Genomic DNA, 18157 nt, shown 5'->3' on the forward strand with positions numbered 1-18157 from the left:
CTAGTTAAGAATAGTTTTTCAGTTTTCTTTAATATATATTTTTTTTGCAAAACTTACAATTTCAGAGGTTCTTTTTGTACGTTATTAAAAACTCAGTACATATAATTCAGGTTCATCTATACACTTCCACAAAAATGGCTGTGTTTACACCATGAAATTTTCTCTGAATGCAGACACAACTGTGTAATTCTAATAGTTTTAAATCCTGGCAGCACCTAGATATATACAAGTTGTATTCATTTTGTGTTTTAAAAAGAAAAAAACTGTTGTGGATTTTGCTAAACATCTGCTTTCCTTGCCACAGGTGGTGTAAAAATAAACAAAGTCATGTGAAATCTTTGAGATGGTCCCCCTCAGGTAATGATTGTATTGTATCATATTGATTGATATGGACAAAAGAGGGACAATAGAAATCTGCTCACAACAAAGGTGATTTGAATAGTGTAAATGAGTGGACTGTATCAAAGAAAACTCAGGTGTTTGTTTATTTCACCATCTTCTGTGGCAAGGAAAGAAAATGTTCATCAAAATCCATAAACTGTTTTAACTTTTTAGAACATAAATTGGATGTTACATTAATTTATCTAGGAGCTGCCAGGCATTAAAACTTTTAAAATTACACAGTTTTGTCTGTACTCCGAGAAAATTTCATGGTGTAAACACAGCCATTTTTGTTAAAGTGTATAGATGAACCTTAAGTTAGAAGAATACACAATAAACAATAATCAGTTGGCTTTCTTTAAACACTTACATGTATGAACTTATATCTATTACAAACAATAACCTGTTTGTTGTTTTAACAATTTTCAGATGGTTTTAGATCTTTTATAATTAAAAAAAAGTAAACAAAGAAGCCATTACACAGGCTGTTGTTTAATCCACAGATGAGGATAATTTTATCATTGTAATTTAAAGTGGTTTTTTTTCTGCATTTCCTGTCTACTTGTATAAAATGAATAACATTGGCACCAATCTTGTAGCCCTTGTTTACTAGTAAAGTGCAGTTTTCATGAAATAGAGGTTCCTTTATGATATAAGTTCCAATAGGAACAGATACATGTACATTGTATTATGGCCCCATTGTTTATAACAAAGTTGCCATTGGAACTTCTGTTATGCTCAACAAATAACGTTTAGACCTTGAGTGAAAATATTAAATAAATCATTAAAGACAGAGACTTCGATAGTTTACTTGCAAAACACTATGGTAATTGTGGGTGCCGAAATAACTACCTCGTGTGCCGAATTAACCAAGTCCCGATTTGACCAGGTGCCAAAGTGACTAGAATTCCCGGGTCTTAATAATTTTCAAATGTTAGTGGAAACCAACATTCATTTTTCCATGGCCAAAGAAAAACTCTTTTCTTGCACAAGTGTTCATTTTCTTATATGTCTTGTATCAGTATGATTAAATAGTTAAAATACATGTATATTAAAAAACACACTTTAATGCATGTTTCTACATTTATTTATTTGAAATGATTAATTAGATTTTTATACGACCGCAAAAAAATTTTGTGGTCGTATATTGGTATGACGTTGGCGTCGTCGTCGTCGTCGTCCGGCGTCGTCGTCGTCGTCGTCGTCCGGCGTCGTCGTCCGAATACACATTGGTTTTCGCACTCTAACTTTAGTTTAAGTGAATGGATCTTTTTGAAATTTGACCATAAGGTTAAATACCACAAAAGGAAGGTTGGGATTGATTTTGGGGGTTATGGTACCAACAGTTAAGGAATTAGGGGCCAAAAAGGGGCCAAAAATAAGCATTTTCTAGTTTCCAGACAATAACTGTGGAACGGTGTATGGATCTCTCTGAAATTATACTACAAGTTTCCATACCACAAAGGGATGGTTAGGATTTGCTTTGGGGGGTTATGGCTCAAACCGTTTAGGAATTAGGGGCAAAAAAGGGGGAAAAACAAGGTTGTCCTGGTTAATGGACAAATACTTTAGTACAAAACATAATTTAAAGCAGTGTAAGGGAGATAAATCAAAAATACATCATTGAAATTATCTCCCTTACACTGCTTTTAAATTATGTATAAAGTAATGGTTAATGAACAATAAAGATAATTTAAAACAGTGTAAGGGAGGTAATCCAAATACAACGTTTTGGTTACTTCCCTTACACTGCTTTTAAATTATGTTTAAAGAAATGCATATTTATAAAGGAAGACCAGTAAAAATATCTGCAAATGTTGCATCTTTTTTTTTACAAAAAAATCCATATGAAAGATTTGACACTATATTTTTAATTCTATTATAAAATAGATTAAGTTAGCACTATGGTAAATTTAAATGGGTAATTATGGTTGCCAACTCCATTGGAAATTTGAATTGAGATTTTGACCATATCTTGAGGGAAAGAATTTTTTGGGGGAAAAAAGGGGGGGGGGATAAAAAGAAATTGTGGGGGGTCAATTTTTTCTCATTTCAGATTTCAGAAATTAAAAAGAATTATTCTTCAAATATTATTTATTTTTCAAATTTCAAATATTGAAAAATTTCAAGAAGTAATCTTTAATTGCACAGTATGGCGCATTAGATTTGTAAAATCTTTGATCACATTTATTTATTTGTTATGCCGAATCTAACAGTGTATTTAGATTTTTAATTTTGGGTCCAGTTTTCAAATTGGTCTACATTAAGGTCCAAAGGGTCCAAAATTAAACTTTGTTTGATTTTAGCAAAAATTGAATATATGAGGTTCTTTGATATGCTGAATCTAAACATGTATTTAGATTTTTGATTTTTGGCCTAGTTTTCAAATTGGTTCATATTGAGGTCAAAAGGGTCCAAAATTAAACTTTGTTTGATTTCATCTAAAATTGAATTATTAGGGTTCTTTGATATTCCAAATCTAACCGTGTATTTAGATTTTTAATTTTGGGTCCTGTTTTTTAAATTGGTCTACATTAAGGTCCAATGGGTCCAAAATTAAACTTAGTTTGATTTTAACAAAAATTGAATTCTTGGGGTTCTTTGATATGCTGAATCTAAACATGTGTTTAGATTTTTGATTATGGCCCAGTTTTCAAGTTGGTCCAAGATAGGGTCCAGTATTTAAACTTTGTTTGATTTCAACAAAAATTGAATACATGGGGTTCTTTGATATGCTGAATCTAAACATGTATTTAGATTTTTATACGACCGCAAAAAAATTTTGTGGTCGTATATTGGTATGACGTTGGCGTCGTCGTCGTCGTCGTCGTCGTCGTCCGGCGTCCGGCGTCGTCGTCCGAATACACAATGGTTTTCGCACTCTAACTTTAGTTTAAGTGAATGGATCTCTATGAAATTTTACCATAAGGTTCAATACCACAATAGGAAGGTGGGGATTGATTTTGGGGGTTATGGTACCAACAGTTAAATAATTAGGGGCCAAAAAGGGGCCGAAAATAAGCATTTTTGTAACTTCCAGACATAACTTGTGTGTTATTGTATGGATCTCTTTGACATTGTACTACAAGATTCCATATCACAAAGGGTCGATGATGGGATTGATTTTGGGGTTAATTTCCTCGAAATTTTAGGAATAAGGGGCCAAAAGGGGGCAAAAAACAAGCATTTTTCTAGTTTCATGACAATAACTTGTGTGTAAGTGTATGGATCTTTCTGAAATTTTACTACAAGGTTCCATCTCGCAAAGGGAAAGCTGGAATTGAGTTTTGTGGTAATTGCCCAAAACGTTTAGTAATAAGGGGCCTAAAAAGGGGTGAAAAATAAGCATTTTTTAGTTTCTAGACAATAACTTGTGTTCAAGTGTATGGATCTCTCTAAAATTGTATTACAAGGTACCATACCACAAAGGCAAGGCTGTTATTGAGCTTGGTTTGGGGGGGAAGGGGGGGTGATGAATCATAAGGGGGGGGTCAAAAAAGGGGTAATTATTTTTTTTCGTTTAAGGAATAAGGGGAAAAAAGGTTAAAAAACTAGGGTTTCCATTTTAATAGACAAATAATTGAGTAAAGAACATTATTTAAAAGCAGTGTAAGGTTGGTAATTCAAACTCATTTAAATATCTCACCTGCACTATGTTTGAATTATGTAAATTGGAAATTTGCCAATTATTTTAATATAATAAACTTCATTGGAAATTTGCCAATTTTATATTGGAAATTTACCAATAGTTTGTTTATTTTTAGCTATGACTATGATGTCATTTTCTATTTAATTTTAAGGTTACAAATTAATTTCAGTTTTAAATATTATTGTAAAATGTTTGCCCAAAACATTTATTAATAAGTGGCCAAAAAAGGTGGCAAAAATAAGCATTTTTTTAGTTTCCAGACATTAACTTGTGTTCAAGTGTATGGATTTCTCTGAAATTGTACTTAAAGGTACCATACCACAAAGGGAAGTGGGTCAAAAAATTTTTTTTGGGGGGGGGGGGATTTTTTTTCCTTTTTTTTTTCTTTAAAATTTTCCATTTTAAGTTGGTTAATTCTGATCACAAAGAGAAAGTTGGAATTGAGTTTGGGGGATAATTGCTCAAATGTTTAGGAATAAGGGGCTAAAAATGGGGTTAAAAATAAGCATTTTTTTTTAGTTTCCAACAATTAATTGTGTTTAAGTAATTGGATCTCTGTGAAATTGTACTGCAAGGTACCATACCACAAACTGAAGGCTGGGATTGAGTTTGGGGGGGCGTGATGTGTGAAAATTTTCCACTTAAAGTTGGTTAATTATTTCTGATTTAGATATAAAAGCAAATAATAATGATGTGGTTTGATTTTATCAAAAACTTTAAATTGAAGTTATGTATATTGTAAATTTAGGTTACATTGGAATTTAAGAATTGGCTTTGGGGTAGGGTTATGGCTCAAACCTTTAAATGGTCCGAGTACACAGTTATTTCGTAGTGCATTTCTTTTAGACAATAAATGAAAATTAAAAAAATCCCACCTGCGCTTTCTCAATAATATTTTTACAGTGTGTTGTACTACTTTTGGGACAAATTAAATCAAAATTATAGAAAACTTCATCGGCTCTAACTCAAAATATGGACAATTTCATGTTAAGGGGGTCTTCAAATCTTTTGACAGCTTCCGAACTGCTAATTTTTAACATTTTTCAGCTGGACCAAATCACTACTTTACTTAAAAATTCATGACCCAAATTTTTTTACAGTGTCATTTCACCCCCCTACTTACTATTTGAGTCATAAAACATGGAGAAATAAATTTGGAAGGGGTATAAAAAAAATCGACAAGTAACACACTGTCCACACTAGGGACTATATTCGTGGACAACGAAAATCAAAGGACGATAACTGTGTACCCGGACCTAATAGGGTAGAAAAAGTTGACCAATCTTAATGAAACTTGGTATGACCAAAGCTTATTAAATTATAAGACTGCTTACAAAGTTTCATGGCAATAGAATATATATTATAGACAATATGACTAATTCTATATTCAACTTTGCGTGTTAAATTTAGACGTTAAAATTGAAAATTTTCAACTATCAACATTTGGGGCTTAAAAATTTAAATATTGCAAAAAAATACTTTTGAAATGCCTTAATATATAATAAAATATGTATTAAAAGCAATAGAGTACTCATTTGATTTATCAGACTTATCATAATTATTAAAAAGTCAAATTTATATGAGCCTGTGGCTAAAAATGGAGGTTTTCCAATGAAGGGGGGCCTTACATGAAGATGTAATATTTTCCAGCAATTTTAAATTTGTAAAGCTTTTTGGTTATAAATAATCCTTACATATGTATTTAATGTACTTTAAATGGAAAGAAAACTTACAAATAACATATCACATTAGTTTAAAAGGGTCTTAGGCCAAGTAAGACTGAAAATAATTTAGGGTCAATTTAGGCCGTATCACATATTTACATTTACAAATGCATATTGAAGATATAGGAAATAAAATTTTGTGTCTTTTCTATCATTTCTATACTCAGGTGACATGATACAATAAATCTGAGCACAAAAAGACTCTTGCATTCAACTTTTTTTGCAGACAGTATGGTCTGATACAAAGATTTTTCACTTTTTAGTGAAAAACATGCACGCAATTTTAGTCTCAACAGGCTTATATTTGAACCACTTGCTATCCTACAGAAGAAAAGAAAGATATTATGTGGCATAAAACAGGTACAAAAGACATTGTTAAGTGCTTTTTATACAAATTTAGTGAGGTCTTTATAATAGACTTCAACTTTTATGTTCCAAGCTCCTCACATTTAACTTGATCCAAACAGGGCGTTAGACGAGGATCATAGATACAACACATTTTGCACATATTGTCAGAGATAATCTTCTTTTCTGTAGATTCAGAGTTCACAAATGAGTAATACAACTGGATTGAAGCATAGAAACACAAATATTGACACATAAAAACCTGTCAGATAGAAAGTCAGAATGCCACCTATGCATCAAAATTGAAAAAGCTATGAAATGCTTATTTTGACCATAAAATGCCAAAATTGGTTATTTTTGCAGAAATTCTATCAAATAAAAGTTTAAATCCTTTAGTTTTATGCTATTTGATAAATTGACACCATCAAATCATTCAGGGAAGTTGCCAAAGTACAGATTCTATATTTCCTGATTTCACCTCTTAGGTCCGAGTACACAGTTATTTCGTAGTGCATTTCTTTTAGACAATAAATGAAAATTAAAAAAATCCCACCTGCGCTTTCTCAATAATATTTTTACAGTGTGTTGTACTACTTTTGGGACAAATTATATCAAAATTATAGAAAACTTCATCGGCTCTAACTCAAAATATGGACAATTTCATGTTAAGGGGGTCTTCAAATCTTTTGACAGCTTCCGAACTGCTAATTTTTAACATTTTTCAGCTGGACCAAATCACTACTTTACTTAAAAATTCATGACCCAAATTTTTTTACAGTGTCATTTCACCCCCCTACTTACTATTTGAGTCATAAAACATGGAGAAATAAATTTGGAAGGGGTATAAAAAAAATCGACAAGTAACACACTGTCCACACTAGGGACTATATTCGTGGACAACGAAAATCAAAGGACGATAACTGTGTACCCGGACCTAATAAATAAGGGGAAAAAAGGTGAAAAAACAAGGGTTTCCAGGTTAATAGACAAATAAGTACAAAACATTATTTAAAAGCAGTGTAAGGTTGGTAATTCAAACTCATTTAAATATCTCACTTACACTGCTTTTAAATTATGTAAATTGGAAATTTGCCAAAAACTTTATTGTTAATAAATGCATTGGAAATTTGCCAACAATTTTAGTATAATAAACTTCATTGGAAATTTGCCAATATAAAATTTTGCTGATGAAGGTTTTTTGTTTACCTTTAGCCTTGACTATGAAGTCATTTTCTATTTTTATAGCCTTATGATGTAGTTGAATTATTTAATACTTTTATGATGTGTTTAAATGGGGTTTTATGGTTGCAAATTTATTGTTTTAGTTTAATAAACTCCATTTAAAATTTGGTATTAAAAAAAATTTTTGTTTATTTTTAGCTATGATTATGATGTCATTTTCTATTTTACTTTTATGGTTGCAAAGAAATTTTTATTTTTAGATATTACTGTTAAATGATGCTGATTAAGGTTTTTGCTATGTTTAGCCATGACTATGATGTCATTTTCTATTTTAATATCTGTCATGATGTATTTAAATGGGCTTTTATGGTTACAAAGGAATTTTATTTTTAGATATTACTGTAAAATGTTGCTGATTAAGGATTTTGTTTATTTTTAGCCATGACTATGATGTCATTTTCTATTTTAATACCTTTATTATGTAATTTCCATTTTTAGATATTACTGTTAAATGATGCTGATTGAGGGTTTGAATGCTGGGATTGATTTTGGGGGTAATTGCCTCCAAATTTTAGGAATTAGGGGACAAAAAACAAGCATTTTTCTAGTTTCATAACAATAACTTGTGTGTAAGTGTATGGATATTTATGAAATTGTACTACAAGGTTCCATATCACAAAGGGAAAGCTGGAATTGAGTTTGGGGGTACTTGCCCAAAACGTTTAGGAATAAGGGGCCAAAAATAAGCATTTTTCTAGTTTCCAGACAATAACTTGTGTTCAAGTGTATGGATCTCTCTGAAATTGTACTGCAAGGTACCATACCACAAAGGGAAGGCTGGGATTGTTTTTGGGGGTAATTGTCTCAAAATGTTAGGAATTAGGGGCCATAAAGGGGCAAAAAAACAAGCATTTTTCTAGTTTCATGACAATAACTTGTGTGTAAGTGTATGGATCTTTATGACATTGTACTGCAAGGTTCCATATCACAAAGGGAAAGCTTGGTTTGAGTTTGGGGGTAATTGCCCTAAACTTTTAGGAATTTGGGGCCAAAAAGGTGCAAAAAACCCAAGCATTTTTCTAGTTTCCAGACAATAATTTGTGTTCAAGTGTATGGATCTCTCTGAAATTGTACTGCAAGGTACCATACCACAAAGGGAAGGCTGGGATTGAGTTTGGGGGTGATGAATCATAAGGGGGTTTCAAAAAATTTGGGGGGGGGATTTTTTTTTCCTTTTTTTTCTTTAAAATTTTCCATTTTAAATTGGTTATTTCTGATTTATATATAAAAGCAAATAATAATGATATGGTTTGAATAGGTAAATTAAAAAATTTTAAGTTCTTAGACTACTTTCATTCTGTGTGAGAAACCTATGCTGTGTCAAATATTTAATTACAATCCAAATTCAGTGCTGTATCAAGCTTGAATGTTGTGTCCATACTTGCCCCAACTGTTCAGGGTTCGACCTCTGCGGTCGTATCAAGCTGCGCCCCAGCGGAGCATTTTATTTTATGCTAAATTTGTTTTCTTGTCGCTAAACATGCTAAATAAGTCTTCTTGTCGCTAAATTATTCTTCATGTCGCTTGTTGTTGCTAATTAGTGAGACCCATTAATTCAATTCTTTTTGGGTTGTACCATGTGTACAAATCCAATTTTATATCATGCCTGAGAATACCATAAAACTTGTCTCAGACTATGTCTTAAAACATTATATTTTTCCACTTGTAAGGAATTACCAACTAAATAAATACATGTAGTACTGTTTCAGATTTAAAGAAAAAAATTCTGAAAAGACAATGATTGAATGAAATTATCATATATAAAATGAAACAAATTCATTTTTTTGCTGATATCTAAATTAAAATTTTTTTTCACAGTAAATTTATATGCAAAAGGAGTTATTTTTACCATATGCGTGATGGATCTTAATTTTGTGTTAAAGAATTTTTATACAACCACAAACAAATTTTTGTGGTCGTATATTGGTATGACGTTGGCGTCGTCGTCGTTGTCGTCCGAAGATACATTAGTTTTCGCACTCTAACTTTAGTTTAAGTGAATTGATTTCTATGAAATTTTACCATAAAGTTCAATACCACAAAAGGAAGGTTGGGATTGATTTTGGGGGTTATGGTACCAACAGTTAAGGAATTAGGGGCCAAAAAGGGTCCAAAAATTAGCATTTTTGTAACTTCCAGACATAACTTGTGTGTTAGTGTATGGATCTCTCTGACATTTTACCACAAGGTTCCATATCACAAAGGGAATGCTGGGATTGATTTTGGGGGTAATTGCCTCAAAATTTTAGGAATTAGGGGCAAAAAAAGGGGCAAAAAACAAGCATTTTTCTAGTTTCATGACAATAACTTGTGTGTTAGTGTATGGATCATTATGAAATTGTACTACAATGTTCCATATCACAAAGGGAAAGCTGGAATTGAGTTTGGAGGTAATTGCCAATAACGTTTTGGAATAAGGGGCCAAAAAGGGGCAAAAAATAAGCAATTTTCTAGTTTCCAGACAATAACTTGTGTTCAAGTATATGGATCTCTCTGAAATTGTACTGCAAGGTACCATACCACAAAGAGAAGGCTGGGATTGATTTTGGGGGTAATTTCCTCTAAATTTAAGGAATAAGGGGCAAAAAAGGGGCAAAAAAAAAGCATTTTTCTAGTTTCAGGACAATAACTTCTGTGCAAGTGTATGGATCTTTATGAAATTGTACTACAATGTTCCATATCACAAAGGGAAAGCTGGAATTGAGTTTGGGGGTAATTGCCAATAACGTTTTGGAAAAAGGGGCCAAAAATAAGCATTTTTCTAGTTTCCAGACAATAACTTGTGTTCAAGTGTATGGATCTCTCTGAAATTGTACTGCAAGGTACAATACCACAAAGAGAAGGCTGGGATTGATTTTGGGGGTAATTTCCTCTAAATTTAAGGAATAAGGGGCAAAAAAACAAGCATTTTTCTAGTTTCAGGACAATAACTTCTGTGTAAGTGTATGAATCTTTATGAAATTGTACTACAATATTCCATATCACAAAGGGAAAGCTGGGTTTGAGTTTGGGGGTAATTGCCCTATATGTTTAGGAATTTGGGGCCAAAAAGGGGCCAAAAAACAAGCATTTTTCTAGTTTCCAGACAATGACTTGTGTTCAACAGTCTGCGACGTTAAGCGAGCCCGAAGCCCCTGTCTAGTAAAAATCTCATCGGACTTGTGCAGAAGCACTGGTGTTTGCCCGACTGGTCTTGTGAACATCTGAAATAGTTTGCGAAATTGTAGCCGGTATTTTATTGAATCTATGAAAAACAAGTTACAAATTTGTCGCAGACCTTGTTTTCTTCCGTTAACTGGTATCCCTATTTAATTATATACGGTTGTTCCCCCTTCTTATCAAAGGGAACCAGTCGTCAATGCGATATACCCAATCACCAACGAAATCGAGAACGAGGCTCGACCATGTGCTTGCAATAAACACAATCTATAAATACCACTCAATGTAAACAAACAATCAAGGATTCGATCTCATTCGATTCTGAAATGGAAACAGGGGGCTATCCCAGGTAAAACATTGAAAAGTTGAAAATGCCTTCATGAATAACCGGAGAAGTTTCGAGTTTCGAGTTTAAAAAACCTATGCAGAAAACGATCTAGGCATTTTATTATTTTAAACAAAAGTCAAAATTAACGGCGAAAGTGACAATAAAGAGGGTGTTGATCATGTTGATAGGGGTTTATAGAATAGAGAATAATGGGCAAAAAAACATAAAGAATATTTGTTTAGAAAAAAATTTACAAAACATAAAGAATTGAGAAAAATAGCATAAAAAATAAAGAATACAGAAATGAAGGCCCCTTCCAGATCAAAAAGAAGTGCCAGAGAATTAACTAAACTTTGACATTTAAGAATCCTTGTTAAGACTAACAAAAATATGAAAGAATATTAGGAATAATTTTAAACTGGTTGGGATCATCCATCAATGACAATGAGGGAATTTTTCCCCAAAAAAGTAACAATCCCTAAGTTGAGTAATAATTTACTAGTGCTTAAAATGTCTTTTTACTTGAAATGGTACGAGTTTATGGAAAAAAGATTTTTTTTTTTTGCAAAAGAACTATTCTAATTTTTTATTTTAGAAAATGAGAATTTTACATTTGACCTGGAGAAAAAAACAGCAATTTTTGATAAGTTATATTCACTTACAGATACAAAAATGTAACCTCAGAATGCAGGATTTTACATCTAATTTTCCAAAATTTTCTTGGGGGGCATGCCCCAAACCCTCCTAGAAGGTGAGGATCACGAATCACTGGTGACACTAAATTTTTCAGGTCTAGTAAACATCAATTTCGGGCTAGTAATTTATTAGCTCACCTGGCCCAAAGGGCCAAGTGAGCTTTTCTCATCACTTGGCGTCCGGCGTCGTCCGTCGTCGGCGTTAACTTTTTACATTTTGAACTTCTTCTAGAGAACCACTGAATGGAATGAAACCAAACATGGCATTAATGTTCCTTATGAGGTGCTGACCAAGTGTTGTAGTAGGGTGCCCAGTCAACAAATTTGATCGATTTGGGTTAACGGAATAACACACGGCTATATTTTATATCATCGGAAAGAGGAGAACAAGCCTCGTCAAAATATTGATGTCGTCGTTGTCTACAGTGGTAACGATTTTCTTAAATTTGGGTCAAAGGTCAAATCTAAAATTTCAAGGGAAACGTAGAGTCACGTTAAGACAGCTGGCCACCCCTACATATTTGCGTTTATAACAAAATAAATTCGAATAATTCAAAGGATTATAACTATAGTTTCTATATTTAGGACTAATTTGATAATTTTATTGCCAAATATGGATCGAGATTGACATTTGTACTTATAGGGTGCACATTTACAATTTTCATTCAGCTGTTAAATAACAGTGACCTTGACCTTTTAAAAGTTCCAAAATCGGAATTTTTACATAAGATTCGATATAAGAGATCTTTAGAGATGTTTTTTAGATATTAACATTTATAAGTTGCCCTCCCAAAATGTCATTTTTCCGTCTTTTGATAGAAGGTGTTCGTCATGATTTTCTAGGTAAATATCCAATTTTCTTTTGGTGAACGTGGAAGCACATCAAATAGTACTTAGTTCCAAAACTGATGAATATTAACGCAGAATTGACTGAATTAGCAGGTCTGAGTATATATTTGCTTTACAGAAATAAAAAAAAAAAACAAACTGCAAACAGTGAAAAAGGGGGAGGGTTTCTGTTACAAGTTATGAAAACAAAATGAGAACATCAGGCTCATCACTCCATCGTACACACTTATATCAAGTGTAATGTACATGACTTATCGAACATAAATTGGCCTACAATTGACATGAAGTTAAAGATTATCTACAAAAAGAAAGTTGTGTACAGCATCGATGTACTTTACAAACACTTGTAAACAACATCAATCTAATTAAAATATAGATCTCTGATTTCGTTATCCTCATTTGAGCTTATATATAAGAGCACGCGAGTTAATAAAGATCAGGATTTTAATAAGAGCGAAACAATATAGAAAAATTGCCGAAGCTAGTAGTAGCTATTACGTGTCATGGTCTACTGTTAAGTTGAAAGCCCACCGACTAGGTTTAGGTTAGAGAGCTAATTTCAGATGTTCTTTTTTTAAACCGCATTCGACGCAAGTAGCAGAATGCGAGGAATACAGAATACAATCTGATAATGGTGGCGGCAACACCGTAAACTATTTGTATAGCTTTATATTGCAGAGGGCAGAGGAACTGAATGATTCATACTTTGTATATAGATCCATTGTGTTACGAAGTTTCCGTCATATAATCATTATCCTTGACCTCATATTCATGGTTAAGTGACTGCTAAAAACCTGTATAGTTTTTTTCGTCATGTGAAGGTCTCAATTATCATGAGTTCTAGGATAACTATATTTGGTTACTAATATATGGTATCCTTGCAAGGTCTACATAACCGTCAGACATGATTCACCTGACCTCGACCTAATTTCATGGATCAGTGAACAAGGTTAAGTTTCAGTGGTCAAGTCCGTACAGTCTCAGATAGTAGTGGGTTAAATATATTTGGTGTATGGAATGGTAACAAGGTGTACATGATTTATAACATAAGCTAGTTTTTACGATGATGTTTATGATCATACTTTTCTCAGACTATTGATGACGTCCTCTCATTAGTTTTCAGTAAGGGAACACCCATTTGATTTCGAAAACAGGGAGGGAATGAGGATTTTGAAAATGAATTACTTGGCCTGGTATAAACTGAAATAATTGACTTTGCACAAGACAGGATGAGAATGAACACATTTCAACATGAAATGCAGGATAGTTGAGGATATGAATGTGTACAAAAGTGAAAATAAATTTTCGCGCCGCCAGCCCCATCCCTTTCTTCAGAATATAAAATGTTCTACCCTAACGGCGAGTACTATTATATCGGTACTTTGTGTTTTTTGTCTTCATGTTAGTTGTTTTTGTGTTTCATGCCGATTTGATAAGTCAAGCCATTTCAAACTGTTTTTCAGCAGATTTTTCTTTTGCTGTGTTGTTATACCATTGTCCAGGTCAGGGGAGGGTTGAAGGATCACAAACATGTTTAACCCCTCCAAATTCTGTATGTGTCTGTCCAAAATAAGGAGCCTGCAATTCAATGGTTGTCGTTGGTTGCTGTCTGTTGTACCTGTTTTTTTTTTGTTGTTGCACTAACGGTGGTATATTTTTGTTCCCACCGAGAGGGATTTAAGTCAAAAACATCATACAAGACTTTTGATGTGCCATATTCCGGGTGTGAAACAAAACCGACCGATTTGATTCTTATACTACAATTATAACAAAATATTTATTCAATAAAAAGTTTAAAGTTTTGAAAAACAGACACAAAACAGATTTCGCCGAACAAAGTGACACTCTACAAAGTTAGCTGGCTATTCACAACAAATAAATCAACCACACAACAAGCAAAAAAGACAAATGTTTTGAGTGATCCCTGTCCTTGTTAATGACCTAATAGTGTAAGCAACAAAATGATTAATGACACGAGATAATCCGTGTTTAATCAATACCAAAATGTTGACTTAATTTGTGTTTTTAATTGCTAATTTCTTCAAAACGATTTTTATTTCACGCATGCAATTTGGCACACACACGCACTGTGCCTTATTGCTTAGATCAGAGTAAAAAATGTTGTGATGATACACGTAATAATTTTGCTTTCGATGAAAATAGGGTAAATTTCGGGTAAAATTTTACTCTTACTAAAATGCTGAAATACGTATATATCAAAATCACTTAAATACTTTCAGATTTCGTTATATGATATATTTAATATATAAACTATATTATAGGTACTGTTTTAACTACCAACAAAGAACGCAATAATTTTATTTTTCATGTTCAAGGATTCCCCGTACAAAATGGTATCTGGTGGTACCCTATAAAAACACGAAATTTAGAAAATCGTGACCACAGGAACTTACGACGACAATCATGATTGTAAAATATAATGATTTTCCTATAATGTGCAAAAAAATCAGCCCTGTGTTATCCGTTAACTTAAACTCGTTAACTAGAGGACTTTTTAGACATTGGGCACCCTACTATTGTTACTTTGTAGCCGATCCATCATCCAAGATGGTCGCCAGCGGGGGACTTAGTTTAACATAGGACCCTTAGGGAAATGCATACAAATGACTTCTTTTAGAGAACCACTGAATGGAATGAAACCAAACATGGCATGAATGTTCCTTATGAGGTGCTGACCATGTGTTGTTACTTTGTAGCCGATCCATCATCCAAGATGGCCGCCATCGGGGAACTTAGTTTAACATAGGACCCTATGGGAATTACATACAAATGTCTTCTTTTAGAGAACCACTGAATGGAATGAAACCAAACATGGCATGAATGTTCCTTATGAGGTGCTGACCAAGTGTTGTTACTTTGTAGCCGATCCATCATCCAAGATGGCCGCCAGCGGGGGACTTAGTTTAACATAGGACCCTATGGGAAATACATACAAATGTCTTCTTTTAGAGAACCACTGAATGGAATGAAACCAAACATGGCATGAATGTTCCTTATGAGGTGCTGACCAAGTGTTGTTACTTTGCAGTCGGTCCATCATCCAAGATGGCCGACAGCGGGGGACTTAGTTTAACATAGGACCTATGGGAAATACATACAAAATGTCTTCTTTTAGAGAACCACTGAATGGAATGAAACCAAACATGGCATGAATGTTCCTTATGAGATGCTGACCAAGTGTTGTTACTTTGTAGCCGATCCATCATCCAAGATGGCTGCCAGCGGGGGACTTAGTTTAACATAGGACCCTATGGGAAATACATAAAAATGTCTTCTTTTAGAGAACCAATAAATGGAATGGAACCAAACATGGCATGAATGTTCCTTATGAGATGTTGACCAAGTGTTGTAACTTTGCAGTCGGTCTATCATCCAAGATGGCCGCCAGCGGGGGACTTAGTTTAACATAGGACCCTATGGGAAATACATACAAATGTCTTCTTTTAGAGAACCACTGAATGGAATGAAACAAAACATGGCATGAATGTTCCTTATAAGGTGCTGACCAAGTGTTGTAACTTTGCAGTCGGTCCATCATCCAGGATGGCCGACAGCGGGGGACTTAGTTTAACATTAGACCCTATGAGAAATACATACAAATGTCTTCTCTTAGAGAACCAGTGAATGGAATGAAACCAAACATGGCATGAATGTTCCTTATAAAGTGCTGACCAAGTGTTGTTACGTTGCAGCCGATCCATCATCCAAGATGGCTGCCAGTGGGTGACTTAGTTTAACATAGGACCCTACGGGAAATACATACAAAATGTCTTCTTTTAGAGAACCTATGAATGGAATGGAACCAAACATGGCATGAATGTTCCTTATGAGGTGTTGACCAAGTGTTGTTTCTTTGCAGCCGATCCATCATCCAAGATGGCCGCCAGCGGGGGACTTAGTTTAACATAGGACGCTATGGGAAATACATACAAAATGTCTTCTTTTAGAGAACCACTGAATGGAATGAAACCAAACATGGCATGAATGTTCCTAATGAGGTGCTGACCAAGTGTTGTTACTTTGCAGTCGGTCCATCATCCAAGATGGCCGACAGCGGGGGACTTAGTTTAACATAGGACCCTATGGGAAATACATACAATTGTCTTCTTTTAGAGAACCACTAAATGGAATGGAACCAAACATGGCATGAATGTTCCTTATGAAGTGCTGACCAAGTGTTGCTACTTTGTTGCCGATTTACTGTTCAAGATGGCCACCAGGATATTTTATTTAATAACGGGACCAATATTAATCCAAATTTGGCCTCAATCATTATTTGGGTATCTGTTATGATTTTTATCTATCTTTACATGATTTCTTAAACCAAAGTAGAGTCAGGTGAGCGACACAGGCTCTTGAGAGCCTCTAGTTTATTCAACTAGCCCTATGGGCTAGTGATTTGAAAAGTTATTGGCACAGACTGGTTCAAGTGTATGGATCTCTCTGAAATTGTACTGCAAGGTACCATACCACAAAGAGAAGGCTGGGATTGATTTTTGGGGGTAATTTCCTCTAAATTTTAGAAATTAGGGGCAAAAAAACAAGCATTTTTCTAGTTTCAGGACAATAACTTGTGTGTAAGTGTATGGATCTTTATGAAATTGTACTACAAGGTTCCATATCTCAAAGGAAAAGCTGGGTTTGAGTTTGGGGGTAATTGCCCTAAACGTTTAGGAATTTGGGGCCAAAAAACAAGTATTTTTCTAGTTTCCAGACAATGACTTGTGTTCAAGTGTATGGATCTCTCTGAAATTGTACTGCAAGGTACCATACCACAAAGGGAAGGCTGGGATTGAGTTTGGGGGTGATGAATCATAAGGGGGTTCCCTTTTTTAGCTCACCTGACCTGAAAGGTCAAGTGAGCTTTTCTCATCACTTTGCGTCCGTCGTCCGTAAACTTTTACAAAAATCTTCTCCTCTGAAACTACTGGGCCAAATTTGACCAAACTTGGCCACAATCATCATTGGGGTATCTAGTTATAAAAATGTGTCCGGTGACCCGGCCAACCAACCAAGATGGCCGCCATGGCTAAAAATAGAACATAGGGGTAAAATGTAGAATTTGGCTTATATCTCTGAAACCAAAGCATTTAGAGCAAATCTGACATGGGGTAAAATTGTTTATTAGGTCAAGATCTATCTGCCCTGAAATTTCCAGATGAATCTGACAACCTGTTGTTGGGTTGCTGCCCCTGAATTGGTAATTTTAAGGAAATTTTGCCGTTTTTGGTTATTATCTTGAATATTATTATAGATAGAGATAAACTGTAAACAGCAATAATGTTCAGCAAAGTAAGATCTACAAATAAGTCAACTTGACCAAAATGGTCAGTTGACCCCTTAAGGAGTTATTGCCCTTTATAGTCAGTTTTTAACCATTTTTCGTAAATTTTTGTAATCCTTTACAAAAATCTTCTCCTCTGAAACTACTTAGACAAATTTAACCAAACTTGTCCCCAATCGTCATTAGGGTATCTAGTTTAAAAAATGTGTCCGATGACCCTGCCTGCGAACCAAGATGGCCGACATGGCTAAAAAATAATACATAGGGTAAAATGCAGTTTTTGGCTCATATCTCTGAAACCAAAGCATTTAGAGCAAATCTGACATGGGGTAAAATTGTTTATCAGGTCATGATCTATCTGCCCTGAAATTTTCAGATGAATCTGACAACACGTTGTTGGGTTGCTGCCCCTGAATTGGTAATTTTAAGAAAATTTTGCCGTTTTTGGTTATTATCTTGAATATTATTATAGATAGAGAT

General features: G+C 34.1%; 1 protein-coding gene across 4 annotated transcripts in view; it reads left to right on the forward strand.

Moving 5' to 3' along the window:
• Positions 1-18157, forward strand: part of LOC127716392 (arfaptin-2-like) — a 260881-nt gene that overhangs the window by 228812 nt on the left and 13912 nt on the right. The window contains exon 3 of one of the 4 annotated variants that reach the window (XM_052222578.1): positions 9391-9731. The exons of 2 other annotated variants lie outside the window; for them this stretch is intronic. In XM_052222578.1, coding sequence (XP_052078538.1) covers positions 9690-9731 — 42 coding nt within the window. In that variant the 5' untranslated portion in view covers positions 9391-9689. Of the gene's footprint in view, positions 1-8837; positions 9732-18157 lie in introns of those variants that run through there. One more of the 4 variants, XM_052222577.1, reaches the window with a different exon arrangement.

The sequence above is a fragment of the Mytilus californianus genome, unplaced genomic scaffold, assembly GCF_021869535.1.
Source record: "Mytilus californianus isolate M0D057914Y unplaced genomic scaffold, xbMytCali1.0.p SCAF_9, whole genome shotgun sequence".
Taxonomy (NCBI): Eukaryota; Metazoa; Mollusca; class Bivalvia; order Mytilida; family Mytilidae; genus Mytilus; species Mytilus californianus.